Source organism: Micropterus dolomieu, linkage group LG15, assembly GCF_021292245.1.
Source record: "Micropterus dolomieu isolate WLL.071019.BEF.003 ecotype Adirondacks linkage group LG15, ASM2129224v1, whole genome shotgun sequence".
NCBI classification, from domain to species: domain Eukaryota; kingdom Metazoa; phylum Chordata; class Actinopteri; order Centrarchiformes; family Centrarchidae; genus Micropterus; species Micropterus dolomieu.
In genome coordinates this window covers 8,676,307-8,693,486 of record NC_060164.1, presented here as the reverse complement: position 1 = coordinate 8,693,486, position 17,180 = coordinate 8,676,307, and the positions used below count along the sequence as shown (strand labels likewise).

The 17,180-nt window shown below is 42.9% G+C and overlaps 1 protein-coding gene across 5 annotated transcripts in view; it reads right to left on the bottom strand.

Moving 5' to 3' along the window:
• heatr5b (HEAT repeat containing 5B) overlaps positions 1-17,147 on the bottom strand; it is a 20,394-nt gene extending 3,247 nt beyond the window's left edge. Inside the window, exons 1-32 of one of the 5 annotated variants that reach the window (XM_046071206.1) lie at positions 17,029-17,147; positions 16,359-16,561; positions 16,060-16,271; positions 15,561-15,669; positions 15,221-15,370; positions 13,907-14,078; positions 13,666-13,823; positions 13,281-13,575; positions 11,321-11,476; positions 10,808-11,058; positions 10,593-10,704; positions 10,335-10,487; positions 10,148-10,247; positions 9,846-9,955; positions 9,600-9,763; positions 9,191-9,366; positions 8,380-8,485; positions 8,091-8,281; positions 7,723-7,882; positions 6,903-7,092; positions 6,521-6,690; positions 6,285-6,432; positions 5,996-6,184; positions 5,463-5,714; positions 4,581-4,762; positions 4,423-4,491; positions 3,006-3,185; positions 2,665-2,905; positions 2,204-2,440; positions 1,792-1,919; positions 863-1,007; positions 368-640 (exon numbers count right to left, since the gene is read on the bottom strand). In XM_046071206.1, coding sequence (XP_045927162.1) covers positions 368-640; positions 863-1,007; positions 1,792-1,919; positions 2,204-2,440; positions 2,665-2,905; positions 3,006-3,185; positions 4,423-4,491; positions 4,581-4,762; positions 5,463-5,714; positions 5,996-6,184; positions 6,285-6,432; positions 6,521-6,690; positions 6,903-7,092; positions 7,723-7,882; positions 8,091-8,281; positions 8,380-8,485; positions 9,191-9,366; positions 9,600-9,763; positions 9,846-9,955; positions 10,148-10,247; positions 10,335-10,487; positions 10,593-10,704; positions 10,808-11,058; positions 11,321-11,476; positions 13,281-13,575; positions 13,666-13,823; positions 13,907-14,078; positions 15,221-15,370; positions 15,561-15,669; positions 16,060-16,271; positions 16,359-16,484 — 5,305 coding nt within the window. In that variant the 5' untranslated portion in view covers positions 16,485-16,561; positions 17,029-17,147. Of the gene's footprint in view, positions 1-367; positions 641-862; positions 1,008-1,791; positions 1,920-2,203; positions 2,441-2,664; positions 2,906-3,005; positions 3,186-4,422; positions 4,492-4,580; positions 4,763-5,462; positions 5,715-5,995; positions 6,185-6,284; positions 6,433-6,520; positions 6,691-6,902; positions 7,093-7,722; positions 7,883-8,090; positions 8,282-8,379; positions 8,486-9,190; positions 9,367-9,599; positions 9,764-9,845; positions 9,956-10,147; positions 10,248-10,334; positions 10,488-10,592; positions 10,705-10,807; positions 11,059-11,320; positions 11,477-13,280; positions 13,576-13,665; positions 13,824-13,906; positions 14,079-15,220; positions 15,371-15,560; positions 15,670-16,059; positions 16,272-16,358; positions 16,912-17,028 lie in introns of those variants that run through there. The other 4 variants (XM_046071207.1, XM_046071208.1, XM_046071210.1 and 1 more) reach the window with 4 other exon arrangements.
• Between the last annotated feature and the right edge of the window lie 33 nt (positions 17,148-17,180).

The following is a 17,180-nucleotide window of genomic DNA, read 5'->3' as shown; positions in this document are numbered from 1 at the left end:
CTATGCCAGTAATATTTATATTTTAAATCTCACACAAATATATACATATATATATATATATATATATATATATATATATATACACACACACACACACACACACACACACACAATATATTATAGTACCACTGAAAGGCACAAAGAAACACAGCAGAAACAGCCTTGTCAGAGAGTTTAATTTATCATTAGCTTACACAAACCTGAACAACCAATAGTTATAAACAGCGACATGCTATCAGTGTGTATGGTGACTGTACAGATTTGTCTTTTTTCATGTTTTGCATCGTATGTGTGTGTGTGTGTGTGTGTGTGTGTGTGTGTGTGTGTGTGTGTGTGTGTGTGTGTTGCAGTTTGCCTCGGGCCTCACCAGCAGGAGAGCAGAGGGAGGGCAGCTCTGCCAGGATGGAAACTGTGTGCGCCACCAGGCGTGCACTTTGTTCGGGCAGTCGCTGAGGCTTGAGTGGCACATGGCTCGGTGACTCCTTCACACGTGTATTAAGCTGTGGTAAGTGGCGGACCAGGATGAACACGAGCAGCTCCATGGCTGCAAACACCAGAGACCTGCCAGGGACGAGCTCCCCTGTGTCTCCTCCTTCCCCTAGGCTGGGCTGAGAGTCCTTCTCGCCTTCTTCCTCTTTGCCTAAGCCAAAGAACATGATGGCCTAGATTTTTGAAACAGCTACATAATTGAAACAACTTTATCATGAATATCTTAGCTGCCTCAATATTGATATTAACACTCTTTTGTTAATTTGTATTTTTATGAAGCGAATCAACACTGTGAGTTATGAGAATATAACAGTGTTTCATGTGCACTGTAATGCAAACAAGGCTGAGTCTGTAGAATGTGTTAGTTCCTGACCCTTGCTGGTCCTCTGTCGCTGCAGATGGTCCTGTGCAGCCCTGATGGTCTCCTGTACGACAGCAGTGACCTGGAGCTGTACAGCAGGAGGATCCCGGGTCAGCAGCAGCCTGTGGAGCACGTTCAGGAGCTCCACTGCCAACAGCTACAACAGAAAGAACATTTACAGCAATGCCTCTGTTAAACACTAGAAATGTGAATTTTGCTATTCATAATGACTGACACGTCATCTGGTCTGGCTCCCTGCCAACAGGTCCACAAGCAGTTGTTTTATCAGAGTAGTAAATGGGCGCGTTTTATACAGTTTCTCAAAAGGAAGTTTCAATTCCAGTAAAGCCATTTTCAAGAAACTTCCATACTGTATGTTTACTGTTTAGCTATTCAAAGGACAGAAAATCTTCATCAATATATTAAATATGCTAAAGGTGAGAATGATCTATCTTGCAAACAAACATAGTATGTGGTTCCAGTCTGTCAGCAGCAGAGAGACACTTGTTGTGTCCCAATTTAAGGGGCGGGATCCTCTGAAGTCCACACTTCCGGAGTGAATGTGTCATAGGCTCGGCAAAGACCTGCCCCATTTCAAAGGCTCCGTCAAATGCCGCCCGAGAAAGACAACCTTCTTTTTCCTGAATTCGAAAAACACAATCCACTTATCCTTTGAAGCCCTAAGTATCCCATTATCCATTGTGAAGCAGTGAATTGTTTAATGGAGCACTGGAGAGAGTGACCCTTGCCACCTTGTAAAGTCAGTAAATATCACGTGACCCTGTCGTATTTACCAGATATTTGCACTAAGGTGGTGATCAGTCACTGGTAAATATATCACTTGAACTAGACCGTAGAATAACTACCGCATAGTGTAAAGGTGTAAATAACAGAGGCCATGTATAAAATCCACAAGTAGATCTGCAATCAACAAAGCCTACCTGGTCCTCTGCGATATGAGTCTTTGCATGTGGAGATTCTAGCAGAGTGAACAGGGCCTGCAGGCAGGACATCACATGCTCAATGGGCTCCTCAGGCCGGGGGAAGCATAGAAACTCTATACTGACACCTGAGAGACAGAATACAAAAGAATACAAAAGTGTACTTAGGGTGTGTTCGTGCTATTCTCTCTTTCAGCAAACACCACTGTTGGCAGACGCGAGGTGGATCCATGGCTGTAAGGTCAAGTCGCTAAGAAAAAGTGTTGCACCTTGCTCCTTTTTAGTTCAGATTTTTAGAAAAATCACACATTCCCTCTGTATACTACCAAAAAAAACCTGATACATCGCTACAGGTTTTCTTATGAAAAGACAACAACATTCATTCTGTATACCACAAATGATGTCTCTTTACCCAACATGAGATGCATCCTGTCTTCGACTGACTCCTCACAGGTATTTGTGCTGAAGGAGGCTCCTTGAGTGAGGGCAGGAGCCTTGGAGGGAGCTGAGGCGACCTCTATTTTGTCTTCACCAACTCCAAACCCAGTGCTGCTCAGCCACAGGGCCACAGCATGCAGGACAGGGGCCCACGAACTGCGATAGTGGAGCCTTGCTGTGTCTATAGTCTCTGGAGTATAAAATGCTCCACCTGAAAACAGATGCAGAATAATGAGAAAGGACTTGGTTTGCAACATATTACTTTAAAATGTGATTTCAATTGTTTACAAACACAAGTGTCCAGGCATGTCAAGAGATTTGATTTAGACTTGATCCAGGCATCAAATGAAACAGTAAAAGTAGAAAATGTCCCATTGGTAATAAAACATTTTTAGATTATATTCTACATTTGGTAGGCAAATATCTGTCTTGTACCGTCAGGGGGCAGCTGACTGGAAAATTCTGCAGGCAGAGTAAGCAGAGCATAGTCTCGCAGCATGGCCAGCCAAAGGCGGCTCAGCGAGGGCAGCTCTGGCTGCACCAAAATGATAAGGCTGTCAGGTGGAAGCACGTTGGCGGCCAGATCGTCCTCATCCTCGTCGTCGTCTCCACTTCGGACTGGTTTGGCAGGCTTAGACTCAGCCTCTTTCTTGATCTTCATCGCCACCACATACACCTGAGGAAGAAAGCCAGCGTGTATAGTCAGATTTATTATGTATATCATTAGTAGTATAACAAATACAGGGCAGGGCTTTGATCAGGGCCTTCAGTCTCACCTCAGCCCAGGCCTTTAGCACAGCCAGTTTCTCCATTGTGGTGGCACTCTCACTGTACAGCTGACTGGATGAGCCCTTCCCAGCCTGCACCTTGTCCAGCGATGACACAAGCAGGTTGTGGACTCGCCGCAGGTCATTGAGGTCACTCACTACGCCACTACCAATCCACGTGCTGCACACCTATAGTCACATAGAGGGGTCATGGTAATATATGGTAAAACTAACTGATCAGCACCTACTGCCTTTTAGCAATTACTTCTCGCTTGAGAAAAATGTAAAACCTACATTACATGAGCATTCAAGGTTAATTAACCATTAAAAGGGGGTGGGACAGTCAAAGAACATTTATTAATAAACAGCAGTGACGTATTAGGGCTGTACAAGTGGAGCAGACATTTATAAGATCACATTACTCTGAGGAGAACTGCTATTAGTGTCAGGCAGCCAAGGGCAGAAGAAGGCTTTCTTTGAGGAGCACTCGGTTTTGATTCACATGTACCTAGCAAGACACCTACCTGTTACCTGCTTATTGAAACTGTAGTCACATGTCTCTGAAGGTTATGTCATGAATCCTGCAGTTCCACAGGTATACATTTTTTTAAAATTATGTATAGAGGGTATGCGTTGATGTCTCTTCCTCTTCCGGAACACGCTGGACTGAGTGGCAAAACATCTGTTACCGTGGCTGTGTTTAGCAAACTGGGAGTGAAACAAGTGATTATTTGCTCAAATTAAAGGCAGTCAGACTCGACAGTGATCCTTACTGCTTACCAAAGAACCAATGATCCAGCTCTTTCCCATTTTAGATGTGTTGTTTGTGATTTAGCTGATTCAAGCCAACACTGCTGCTTGTCTGTGTTCGGTGACGTCATGCGCATACCCTCTATACTTGCTTTTGAATACCTTGGTATTACGGATTTTTATTTTGTTTTCTAGGTTGTACTAAGTTAATCATTCTAGTTAGAAAAGACAAACCCTGATATCAAGCGGTCTGCCTTCAGAAAGAAGAGAAATAATCTCACTGGGCAAAAGCCCAGAGACGCAGAGGGAAATGTCAAAGAGAAAAGGTTTTTTTAAGAATACTGCTGAAAGGCATGTTAGTTATTTCCACTGTCATTCATTCTTCACATCAGTCAAAGAGTCAAAGAGCATTAAGGCAGAAAATTTGACACTGCCGGGTTCTTAGGGGATGATGACTCACTGTGTAGCGTTAATTAACTGCTATTGCAGTAGCACTGCTACAAAAGGCTGTAACATCATCAAAATATATAAATATATGTAAGAGCTGTTCAGTAGAAAGTTACAGTGAAGAGAGGTGCTGCTAGGTGCTAATAGCATCTCTGCATTTCCACAGTGCACAAATAGAGCTGGTAAAAGTTTTCTTCTAAACGTTAGTAAACAAAGCAAGGTGTCTTACCTGGCATGCCTTAGCTGTTATGTCAGACGGTGTATCAGGTGAAAATGCAGGTCTGAGGGCAGCTCCGACCTAAATGCATACATGATTTGTACAAATTAACTTCTTCAATTTGTTTCACATTGGCTGTGTCACCATTCACTTTGGTGTTTTTGACTCACATTGGCCTGATATTGTTCCAGGATAACATGCCCCGGGAACTCAGGCTCTGGTACGGATGCAAACTTTTTAATGATGTCCTCCAGAGCCTGCAGGCCAGCCATCCTTAGCTGGTTACTGTGGTCTGTGGCCGCCATAAAGGCCATGCGGATGAGGTCAGACAAATGGAGGACCAACTGATCTCCTGGATGAATAGAGACAGAAGGAAAAACAACAAGGCTTGTGTGAGGTTTAAAATAAAAGCATGTATAATCATTGTATCTCACCCTCAGTGAGCAGCCACATAAATCAATCAGAAAATGACATTTATAACAGATTGCTCCTAATTTCAATATTTGCCCGTTGTTGTTTAATATTTGCTTTAGTGATCCTTGGATGATGGTTTGCACGTCAGCAGGAAGGTACAATTGTTGCGTTCTCCGAGGTCTGTTTGCTTTTTTTAATGAATTTTAAAGAAACTGAATATTGACCATGAGGCTGGGATTTAATTGAGTCTTAGCTGAAGTGCACCTTTCAAGGGATTAGTTGGAAACACCAACATGCAGACCAACCATCCACTCAATCTTAGTCACTAATTTTGGCTTAGCTGCTTCTGTGCTATTAATGTCTAGCCTGTTGAATGCTTACCTTATTACGGAGGAGTTTAATCTGTCTGGGAGGTCGTAAAAAGATATATAAACCAAAAAACAAACTCCAATTTACATTTAATTTTCCAGCAACCAACCTGTTCCTTAGATTCTATGGAAACAATAGTTTGAATACTGGTGTTTGGCCTTAAAAATCTATTTAAAGTACAACCAAGAGATCACAGGTGGCATAAATCAATCACAAATCCTTGAAGTGAACCCTGAGCTACTCTGTTCTGGCAGCATGGTCAATGGTACCTTTGGGATTCTTGGCTTGAGCAGAGCGAGCTGCTGCCAGGTCAAAGTGCGCTTTGTCATTCTCGCACAGCAGGATGATGCGGCACAAGCAGTCCGCGGCAAACACTCGCGTCACCCAGCGCGGCGCCACAGAGGGCTTGGACTTGTCATCGTCGCCCAGGCCTGTGAACATGGTGTCATCATCCATCTCGTCTTTTTTCTCTGAATCTTCCTCATCCTTTTCCACCTCGAAAACAACAGGTCCTCCTACGTCTGAAAGAGGAGAGAGACACAATCATGAGGATTTACAAGAGAGGATTTAGTCCACCACGTCAAGTATTGCCCACTTCGGTGTTTGTGCTTCACTACACAGGTATGTCTGATACTATGAATGAACATGAATTATCCTTTGCTGAGCCTGTCAAGCTCACAAAACATTTAAACTCATATTGGGCTATAGAAATACACCTGACTTGACTGCTGTGTGATACTTACTTTGTTTTCTGCTCCCAGACAGAAAATGGTAAAGTGTCTTTTTTTCTTTTTTTTTTTACCTGATTTACCTGTCGTCGCTGCCAGGACATCCTTGCAGAGTTTCAGCCAATGAGAAAGCTTTTCCACAGCAAGAGACGAGAGCATGTGGCCCAGTGTGTCATGGATATCAGAACACAGCTTCCTGTCGGTCTCCCGATCCAGCATGCCAAACAGAACGCCCTCCAGACCGGTCTCTGTGATGTTCAAATCTAACCCAGGAACAAAGTCAACACAGTCAAAATCACAGTGTCTTACTGAGGTATACTGAATAAACAGAATGCTCTTGTCAGGTTCAGGATGTGTACTCACTGATAGTAGTGTTGTCTTTGCTGTCTCCTGCTCTCTTCGCCAAGCTCATGGCATACTCGCAGACCTCTGCAGCCTCTCTCTGAGCGAGCTGTCTCAGGCAGGCCACAGCAGCACGACGCAGCAACAGGTGAGAGCTGCATAGATGCACCTGCAGGGATCCCATAGTACAGTAGGACATTAAGATTGAGACAGACTATAACTACCATACATGTAGTCTGAAACTAATTATGTCTTACACAGAGACAGGGCACCAGGCTGGACAGGTTGACATGGCGTGGAGCGAACATGTGCAGCTGCTGCAAACATGAGATGGCAGCTGCCTGCACAAGGGAGTCAGAGTGGTCCTGCATTATGGCACAACCAACCAGGCAGGACGAGCGGATGGTGGAGATAGTGGCTCCATTTCCTAGCAAACCCATTGACACAAATATGAACAAGAGACAAAAAAAACACAGCATTTTTTTATCACTTGGGGATTCAGTTTGACTGCCTTCACTTGGGGATTCAGTTTGACTGCCGGAGAGGATATATTACATTTACAGGGCTTTTTAAAGAAAGTCAAAAACGAGAGTGTCACAATAATGCAAGGAGGTTTGTGATTGTTTTTCTGCCAGTTACCCTGTAATTCTGGTCCCACAGTCGTGATGAGAGCTCCCAGGCAGCGGCCCAAACACTGGTGCACCTCTGTGTGAGACGGGGGAACTGTGAGGAGCAGGGTGAGCACCAGGGATAGTGTAGGCTCAACGTAGCCTCTGTACATGGGACCACTAGAATCCACAATCAGAGCCAAAGAGTGCAGAGCCCATGTCTGGAAAAAAGAACAGATGGGTATGCGAATATCTGAATTAGTAACGTGTAAAACACAAATGATGAAAAAAAGGCTTGGTGTTTTTGAAATGAAGTACACAAGAAATCAAATATAGCATTTAAGTTCAGGCAGGTAATGAAGTCAAGCTCAGCTCACAATCCCAACACATCAGCTGATAGCATCCATCTTAAAGCCAGCCACATCAGCTGACAGCTCAGCTGGTTCGTATCTTAGCATTCATTGGGAAATTCGATTCAAGGCACCAATTTAAGCTGCTATAGCCTGCCTGCCCTTGCTGCTTCCTCTGCAAGCAGCTTGTAAGCCGCTGCCATCCCAGCTCCTCCTTTCAGGCTTCATGTGATTAATCATGATTATTCTGATGTCTGCTCTGTTCTGTACCCTGGGGGGTCTTTGCTTCTGCTCTCTGTCTCGGGCTTTCCATGTCTGCACATGGATGGGCAGGGAGGTGCTCTTCCTGCCTTATGGCTTTCCACGTAGGCGTGTGGAAGGGCAGAGAGGTGTGCTCTCCTTGAGTTTTCCTAACTGCAATCCATTAAACTACAGCTGAGACGACTCTAACTCTCCTATTCTCATTCAGCTATCACTGAATTTTAAAATCAATTCCTGTACCTGAACCTCGTGAGAGGACCCATCCTGTGCCAGAGCCAATAGAATGCTGACACTGGTCTTCAAGTGCTGGCCTGAACCAATTCCTCCAACATATCGATGAAGACAGCCGAGAGCCAGTGAATGGCCAGTTCTTGACACTACATCACGAGCCGACTTCAGTCTGGTAAGAAAGGGAGATATGGATCACATGATTAAAGACATAGTGAGGCAAGCCAGATAGATTATGAAGACAATCGAAGAATGAAACTTTTATGTTCCCGAGAAAATCTTTGACCTACAATAAAGACAGAGTCTCCCTTGATCTTAACGGGAGAAATAGCAGAATGAGGACACAAAAGAATAACAGCACATAGATATAAAGAGCTTACTTGTCAAAGCTGGTCTGTGCCATTCTGGCGATGAAGGTAGCCTCTCCCACCACCTGAGCCATCCTGCCCAGGGCCTCTCCGGCAGCACAGCGCAGGATGGGGTTGGGATTGTCCAACGCTCCCATCACCAGGGCCAGGGCAGACTTACGCACTTCCTCAGGACCCAGAGTACTCTTGTTCTCAGCCAAACCCTTCAGGCAGGAAGGAAGGATGAGTTACATTATTTCTAACTATCTGAAAAATGAAGAATGAGTACTGTGTTGAACGGATATGAAGCAAGTTCGCTCACCTTGAGAGCACTGAGCACTGCAGTAAAGATGTTCAGTTGGACTGCCTGCTGTCGAACTCCTTTAGCCTGCTTTATACACTCTGCAAAGTGGTCTAGCATCTGCAGCCTGAATCATATATGAAGTCAGGTACTCAGACAAGCATGTCACAAACAATTATTAAACTGTAAATACATCACAGAAAGATAAGAGAAGGCAAAATACTCCATGCAGAGTACAATCTAATATACATGGCAATCTTAGTCAGTAACGTGTTGTTTTAGATGGAATTTTTATTAATGAATGAAACAGAAAACTACATTGAGTTATGCTGTAGATTTCAGAATGTGACTGGTGTTTAAGGGAGAGTGGGGTACAGTTTGTCAGAAGTGACGCCATTTAACTGCATTATTCTCTACAGTATAACAACATATATTAAACACTAGCCAGTAATGGTCTTAGATTAGATTTCCTGTCCTTTAGGATGGGAGAAACATCTTAACATTTAGAAAAGACGATTGTGACTGAAGAAATTTAAGGCTCCAAACTAACTTCTTCACCACCTTCCCAAAACACAAGGGGGAGCGCTAACGTTGTTCTACAGCAGCCACACTGACAAATGTCCGCAGACATTTTTGTTTATTGGCCTCATGAGTGCAGGAATTGGTCAATGCCAATAATCTCAAAACGTCAGATATCACTCAAATTAATATGTTAATTAAGTATTAATATGTTAATTAAGTATTAATATGTGAACGATTAAATGGTCTATCACAAGTTGCAAATATTAAAACTACTTTTCAAAATTCCCACAGCAACAACTGAACTTCTCACCTGTGTTTGAAGGAGACATGGGGGAAAACCACACCGAACAGAGCCACCGAAGCGTCGATGACTGAAACACCCAATGGGAGAGGCCCTGGGATGGCCTCGCCTACAGGGATACGCAGGTAGATTGACGAGGGATCATGTTCCAGAGCACCGCTGCCAGACGCACTATTGGGCTGCAGCTGTTTAGGAACGATCACAGAGTGGTATCAGCAGTGAACAAGACATCAGATAATAATAGATAATGTTAAGTTATTAAGTGTTAAGTGTAATAGTTATTGTCAACCAATTTACAAACGATAATGAGAATCTCTTTCCACATATGCTTTATAGAAAACAACCGCACACAGATCTACATTTATTCTTTTCTATTATTATATTTTTGATTGTACATATCATTGATGGTATTACATACCTGATCCTCTATGGACTTGTGGTCAGTCTCCTGTAGCCAGGAACCCATGAGAACACTGTCGTCATAGTGACAGAGAGAGCGCAGCAAGGAGGTGGTAGTGTTGGCCGAGTTGTCGGTCAAAGTGAACTCTGCCACCAGCTCCCTCAGGAGGGCATTGAAGCTGCCTACACAAGAAGATTACTGCTTTTAAAACATCTTCCATAAGTGTTCTTTACATCTGTGAAACAAAATGCAGACGTGCGCTACCTTCATAGGTCTTGGGAGGCAAAAGAGCCAGGATGTCGTACAACCTGAGCCTCACCATCGCTGCACTTGCTTTCAGGTGAGCACCATGAACCTTAATGATGGCGGGGACACTGACAAAAGGAGCGCAAGACATTGCAATCATTAGATATATGATCTGAAAACAATGCAGGAAAAAAGTTGAGAAACACATGAGAAAATAAATGAACTGTGTGTACAAAAATCCTGAAATCTGGCAAAAAAGACAAAAAAACTTCAGTCTTTTATCGTCAAAAGACAATCATACTTAAAATCATCACACTCACTGAGACATCATGGTCATGGCACATTCAATCGGAGTCATCAGTCTGCGGATCACATCCTCTGTAAGTAGCTCGGGACAGTGGGCCACAAAGCTACGCATGGCTACAGAGGAAAGAAACAGGAGTTTTGGTCAGAATTGTGTGTGCTAACATTACAGAGCATGTGCAGGTATACAGTGTGATTCTTTACCACACAGCGCTCCTGCTCGGCCCTCCAGGGTGACCTGCCAGGTGAAAGAGTCTCCTCTGGCCTTTTCTGCCTCCAGCTCCTTCTGGGAGCGAGGAAACACGTTCCTCCACAGCAGCAGCATCTTGGGAAGGTGATAGCGCACAAGGGAAGGACCTGGGCACAAAGAGAAAGTGGTGGCGATGTTGTCAGTGAGTGAGAGTATGACAGCATTGTTGACAAATCAAAGCAAAGATTTAAGAAAGAGTCTGGGAGACTCACCTAGAGTCATGAGGGCACCGAGCAGCAGCCATCCAGCCTGTGTGCGCTGCAGGGACAGTCGACTATTCTGAGCAGCTGTCCGCAGGAGGTCTTCAGCTATACTCACCACCAACTACAAAAAAGAAACACATTTCAATCTTTAAATCTATAGAGGGCAATCAACAACAGTTATACAAGAGAAGGAACCAATAAGATTACATTCTGAGGCGACACACCTTGCCCTTGGAGTGGGGAATACCCAGTGGACACTGGTGTACGCCTCCCAGCAGAGCAGCAATCGCAAAGCTGTAGCCGCTCACAGCCTCAGGCGAACTCTTCAGGTTGTTGATTCTCTCTGCACAGCGGTCCAGCAGTGGGGTCAACTGATAGGGCAGCGCCACGGCAACACAGCGCAAGCACCACGCAGCTGCCAAACGGGCTGCCATGCTTGGGTGCAGCAGGACCGATGTCACAGTTTCAAGAAGTCCTAGGGAAGAGGACATGGAATAAGTTGTATTAATCTAAATTTGTTCCATCTGATTGTATATTTCAGCTTATTTGATTCACAATAAGAGTAAATATAAACAGTGAGCACATTATGTATTTCAGTAAGTAAAAGAAGTGGATGTAAGATTTGCTGTTAGCAGTTAATATTCTGCCTTATGCAAATGCAAATATTAAAACACATCACCAAAGTTAGAGAAGATGCTGGCCAATAAGTAGTTAAGTTTCCCATTTCATATTCCCACCTATAGAAGGCTCCTGGATGAGTGGTGAAGCCGTGGCACTCAAGCTCTGAACTAGACTGCCCAGCTCTTTCAGGGCACACACCATGACATGCTGACTGGCAGAGACATCCGCTGCCCCTGCCTTGTTCTCGCCACTGATGTCATTCACAACTGCCTCTGGAAAAACATGTGGCAGAGCAAGAGAAACAAACAAGAAGGGTTTGTCAGCATAAAACGCAAAAATGTGAGAGATGAACAAGACCAAAAATCCTTAGAAATAAAACTATGTTACAAATTCAGAATGAGTGCATCCTTGATGGATAAGGTAACCTGCACTGAGCTGCAACTTAGATTGAGATGTTTCTCAAAACAAGGCTTTGAATAGTCAGATTTACAAAGTTAATGATAATCCTCTGACATATTACATAAAAACACACTGTAAGAACCTAACTGGCTGGTCACATTAGTCCATGCATTGTTGTCACACATCATCAATCTGCAAAATTTTGTCACTTGAACGCTAAAATCTTTCTAAAACCTGAGGAGCATGCTGCTATATGCCACAGAGCTCTGAGGATTTTTCTTCATACAAAAAAGGCAGAATACAGAAAATAATGATTAAGGTTCGGATCATAGAACATCACAATTTGGCCTACTGCTTTTTTCAAATTGCAGGAGGATGTCCTGTCTTACACATCATATTCTACAGACTTAAGAAAAGATTTCTATTTAGTACAGATCACGGCAAAACTCACACCATAATTCATTTAAATATGTTTTTCAGTGAAAATTAGAATAATGATGTATATATGATCATTCTCCTTCGTACGGCAAATCATAACACAATTGCAATATCAGTCAAAATAATTAGTTAAGTTATTTTTCAAAATCGTTCAGCCCTAGTTATGGTTATATTTAAGGACAAATGTGACAAAAGAGAGAAAAAAAAACACTAAAACTTTTTCTGAATTCAAGCAGAGATGTTTTGATTCAGGTAAATCGCTAATAAACCCATCTGATGAACTTTAATCCTCAGAGCTCTAAAAAGGCAACAGTCTAGACAGATGAATAAAAAAGTCACTTAAATGACTTTAGGAAGAGATTCAAAACTACTGTGGCAGTCATGTTCCATACAATTTAGGATTTTGTCCAAGTTACTTTTAGCATAGATATTTCACAAAGTCTAATTTCAAGAAGTCTCACAGATCCAGTTGGTTGGAAAAGCTACAAGCAGAAAGTATAGTGAGGAGCCCAGGACCACGTCTTAGAGAGACACCAACATTCAACATCTTTTTCAAATTCTGTTTTAACATCAATACGAACAAAATAATGTATGTTTAACATAGTCTCCATCAGTTTGAAGGTTGCAAAGCAAATCAGAGTAAGAATCATCCTTTTTGAATTACATAAAGGTGATTATAAAAATGATTGATGTGTTGTAAAGCAGAAAAAAATGGAAATTTGGAGGAACTGAAATCAATAAAGCTAACAATGGACAAACTTGTAAAAATGATGTCTTGTTGCTGTGGGGGGAAATGGCTTGTTCCTACTATGTGTCAGTGAATTTAGTGGCACATGCAGTTTTTCTGCTAGTGTAAGCTAGATGTCAACAGTCAGAAAGTTATGTTATCTGCTCCTTAGGGATTGTAATGCAATAACAGAATGTAAATTCACAGGCAAACAGCCATGGAGGCTATGCAATAATGCAAGCATGAGTAACTCAGATGCTGAATTCAGCAGTGGATAACGTTACTGAAACTATGATGCCGCATGTGGTGAAAAAGAAACGTAAAGAAAGAGGAGAGGGATCCAAAAAAAGCAAAGGCAGAAAGCAAGAAGGAAAGCAGAAATAGGGAAAGCCAACTCCACACACAACTAAAGACAGAAACCATCTGTGTACAACACAAGCGCCAACCATGCAAGAATTTTAGAAACTGAGTGAAGGGTGAATTAAAAGTGATAATAATGGATGAGTACTTACTCTGTAATGCTCTGAACCGTGATATTTCCCCCCCATCCTCCTTACCCACAGCCCTCATTTGCTTGCTGATGGCTTGGCAGATTTCTTTGCCGGCTGCAATTTGCGCTTTCTCTCCAAGTAAGCCCCCCAGGGTGGCGCGTAGCATGAAGGACACACAGCGGCGTGAGTACACAGCCTCGACATGTGTCTGCGTGGCCCGTGGGTGAGACACTAGGTCCAGAACGTGGGACAGGAATGTGGCAAAGTTGCGCTCCAGCCACTGACCGCCAAGTGTAGTCACAAACACAACATAGGCCTGAGGAAGATGGAGGCAAGATCATGTGTGAAGTGGTTGAATCAGATACCAAGAGTCTAAGCCAGCACAAAGTTTGAGAATTCACCTCACCTGTGTGACGCCCACCCGCACCTCCCTGCTGACAGAGCCTCCCCCCTTCAACATCTCCCCTCCGCTCTTCAGGAAGCCAGATCCACCACGCAGAAAGCCTGTGGCCATCAGCTCCAGCACCTCCTCCAGAGTGGCCCGCTTCACATTCTGACGCATCACTGAGGAAAAAAGCATTGAGATCATGAAGATCAAAAGCGGTGAGCTAGTAAAATAAACTAGACAAATCAACTCTTTAGCCTACCAGCTGCTTGTTTGGGTATCAGGGCAGTGGCCATGACTGTCCCCAGCAGTTTGGCCACTGCTACCCGAACACCATAGTTAGATCCTTCCAAGGCTTTGTAACACAACGTTGCCACGTTCTCCAGTTCTGTGGTCCACATGAATACTGCCTCATTCTGCAGCTCCAACAGGCACTGAGAACAATAAACATGGAGTCTTGTTACTAGCATCTAGATTATGCATATAAAGGAAACAACTCCTTTGTTACAGACAATAATGCACACAAACAATGTTGTGAAGGATTTTTCCTTTCTTTAAGGGTATTATCACAATAGGGTAATTAGCTGTGCTAAAATAAGCCAAAGGTGACAGCTTGTGACTCTCCAGTACAATGACTAAAACCGTCTTTTCTTTCATTGTGTTTAGTTGACTGACACAGCTGCCTTGATAAGGCCGAACTGTGATCCATCTCACTGGTAACCCAAGGTCAAGATCATCTTTATATTGTTTCAGGCAAACAGACTGACTGACTCTTTAGAAAGCATTGCATGTAACTAGAATAACACACTGTGGCCTCGGTTAACTTAGGTATATCAATATAAAATAGAATCTTCACACATGTATAGATGGGTGAACAGTAACCTTATTTGGACACATAGTGACTCTCTGTAGGTCTAGGAAGGATAAATACTCCCCATCAGGATGCATCCTCCAGATTGGGTTTGTTACTACACTGTGTTCTCACTCTGTGCTCAGTCTACCCGGCCAGGCTTCAATAAATCTATATTAAATGAATGCTTGGTTTATACATCTCGTTGCAATTCACTGGCCACAAAACTTGTACCAATTATAGTATACTTGTCACGTCAACAGAAAATTGTCTTTCACAATAGGGAGGAGACTTGTGCAACAGTTCAGTCAACATAAATGACAAAGCAAAAACATGTGCATCAGTGGTATTTTTTTTTCTGATGGTGGAAAGTGCTCCTACTGATATGCCTTTGCTTCACTTATCTCCTACAGTGAAAAGAAATCAGATTGTTGCATCAACAATGATCACAAGAAATCATCTGGTCGCCTTATCTTTGAGACAGGAGCAGGACGTTAAGTCTAGAATAATGGATGATTCCCAAAAAAAGAGATTAAGAAAAGAAATGGGAGAAAAGGCTTGAACATTACACTATGGGAGTATCAGTTCAGTATCAGGGACCTTCACAAATATTCAGGAGGATGGGACATAATAATAATGTTTCCTTTTGTTTGACCACACCCACTAAATCTAATATACTTTTGTAAATTCCTTCACAGCTAGATTAGACATTTTTCTGAGACCAACCTTTGCTACCGCACAGCGTACAGCCATGGACCTGTCAGTGAGTAGAGAGCGGGCATTCTTGTAGATATCTCTGTGACACGAAGCTGCAGCTCCACCCAGTCCACTGAGCACCTTCTGCAGGCTGAGAAGGATTTCTCCTCTGCCTTGGGACTAGAGTAACAAAGATAAAGGTGAAACCAGGAGGATTAAAATAAATGTAAAATCTAATTCTGAGTAATATATCTCTTTAGTTATCCATTGCAGTTCCTATATTATATACAATTTGACTTACTACATTCTGGCTATAAGACAAGAGAAAACTGCATTCCATTTCACAATTTTGTACTCTTAAAAGCCATACCTCTGCACTCTTTAGTGCCTTCAAAAGATTATTTATGGTGTCTGGAAAGGAGCTTCCCAGCATCCTGCCCATCTTCTCATAAAAAGCTCCAACACATGCCACTGCAGCACTGTAAGAAAAGTTATTGTATGCATTAAAATTAAAGTATACATAATAGTTCACTTTAAATTATTTAACTAACAATGCAGTGTAATGACCAGATAAGAACTCCTCACATAAGTCTCCTCTTGAAAACATTCAGACTGGCTTTTAGCAAGAAACAGAACATAATATCTGCTTATGTACATGTAACCCCCCCTTTTTAAATATGAAATGGTATTCTGCAGATTAATATTTGGCTTAACTGCTAATACTCTTGAAGATGGGCCTACAGTAAGTGCCTGAACCACTGAAAACACTACTGAACAGGTTATATCTTAATGCAAATATGTATTAAAATGACTCTATTCAAAACATAGCCAACGAAAATACACACTGCTGCAATTAAACAGGATCTTACAGTTTTGTTGGCAAGTAAGCAGGTGTGTCATCCTTGCTTTTGATGATCTCGTTACATTTATCCAGAGTCTGGAAAACAGTGAAGGTGTCGCCGATGCTGTAGAGAGTAGCAAGGTTTTTGGCCAGCAGTTTTCTTGTTGGTGGGCCAGGGGCACTGCTGATCAGTCCTGTCAGCTGTTCCACCAGCTTCTTCTGCTTCTCCTTCACATCCACCTGCCAATTCAAACACACTACAGTCACAAACTGATTCTAATAAAAACCCACTTCTGGTGAAAACAATGCCAGAATCTGAATAGTCACCCTATTTGCTGCCACAAGCACTTTATCCAAGAAGCGGAGCCATTCGAAGACAAAGACAGGCCTCTTTGCTTCAGTGATCTGGGCCAAGGCATCTTCATTGAGCAGCAGACTGTGAGCCAGCTCCATGGCGAGGACCTTTTAACACAGTGCTGTACGCCCTCGCCTCTGCAATGTTATATCAGGGGGTGCACTTTGTAGTAGCCCTTTCATCCAATCAGATTATCACCAAGAAAGAATTGTAAGAGCACTTGAGAAAGATATGTGGACATGTAACTTATCGCCCTTGTAATGATTTAAATAACGTTAGGTTTGTGCAAGAGACACACGTACTTATAAAATTATAGCAGCGGTAATTGCTTTAGGTGCGTAATCATCGTATAAAATGTAACGTTAGCAAAGTAAAATGTCAAGGCTGTGTAGCGTTCACACTTTGCTGTCCCGTGTTGACAGCTGTCTGCCTCCAGCTGTTGATAGGCGAGCTGGTTAGCAGCCTAAGCTAGCTAACGTTGGTTCCTACACGGAAAAAGCTAAACTCGGGCTACACACTCTCACCTAAACTGTGCGGTATCTATCTATCGTCATATTTTAAAGCACCAGGCTGTTTATAAACACCTGAGCGACAACACCGTCCTGAAACAAGGGATATATTTAACCAAATGGTTCATCCTACCTGTGTTCCGATAACCCCAGGATGAAAGACGACAAGTGTTGGAGGTGTCGCATTAAAGTGTGCCCGATGTGAAACCAAGGAAATAATATGCTAAACAAAAACAAAAAACATAATTGACAATAATTGTTTCACATTCCCCTTTTCTCTGTCTC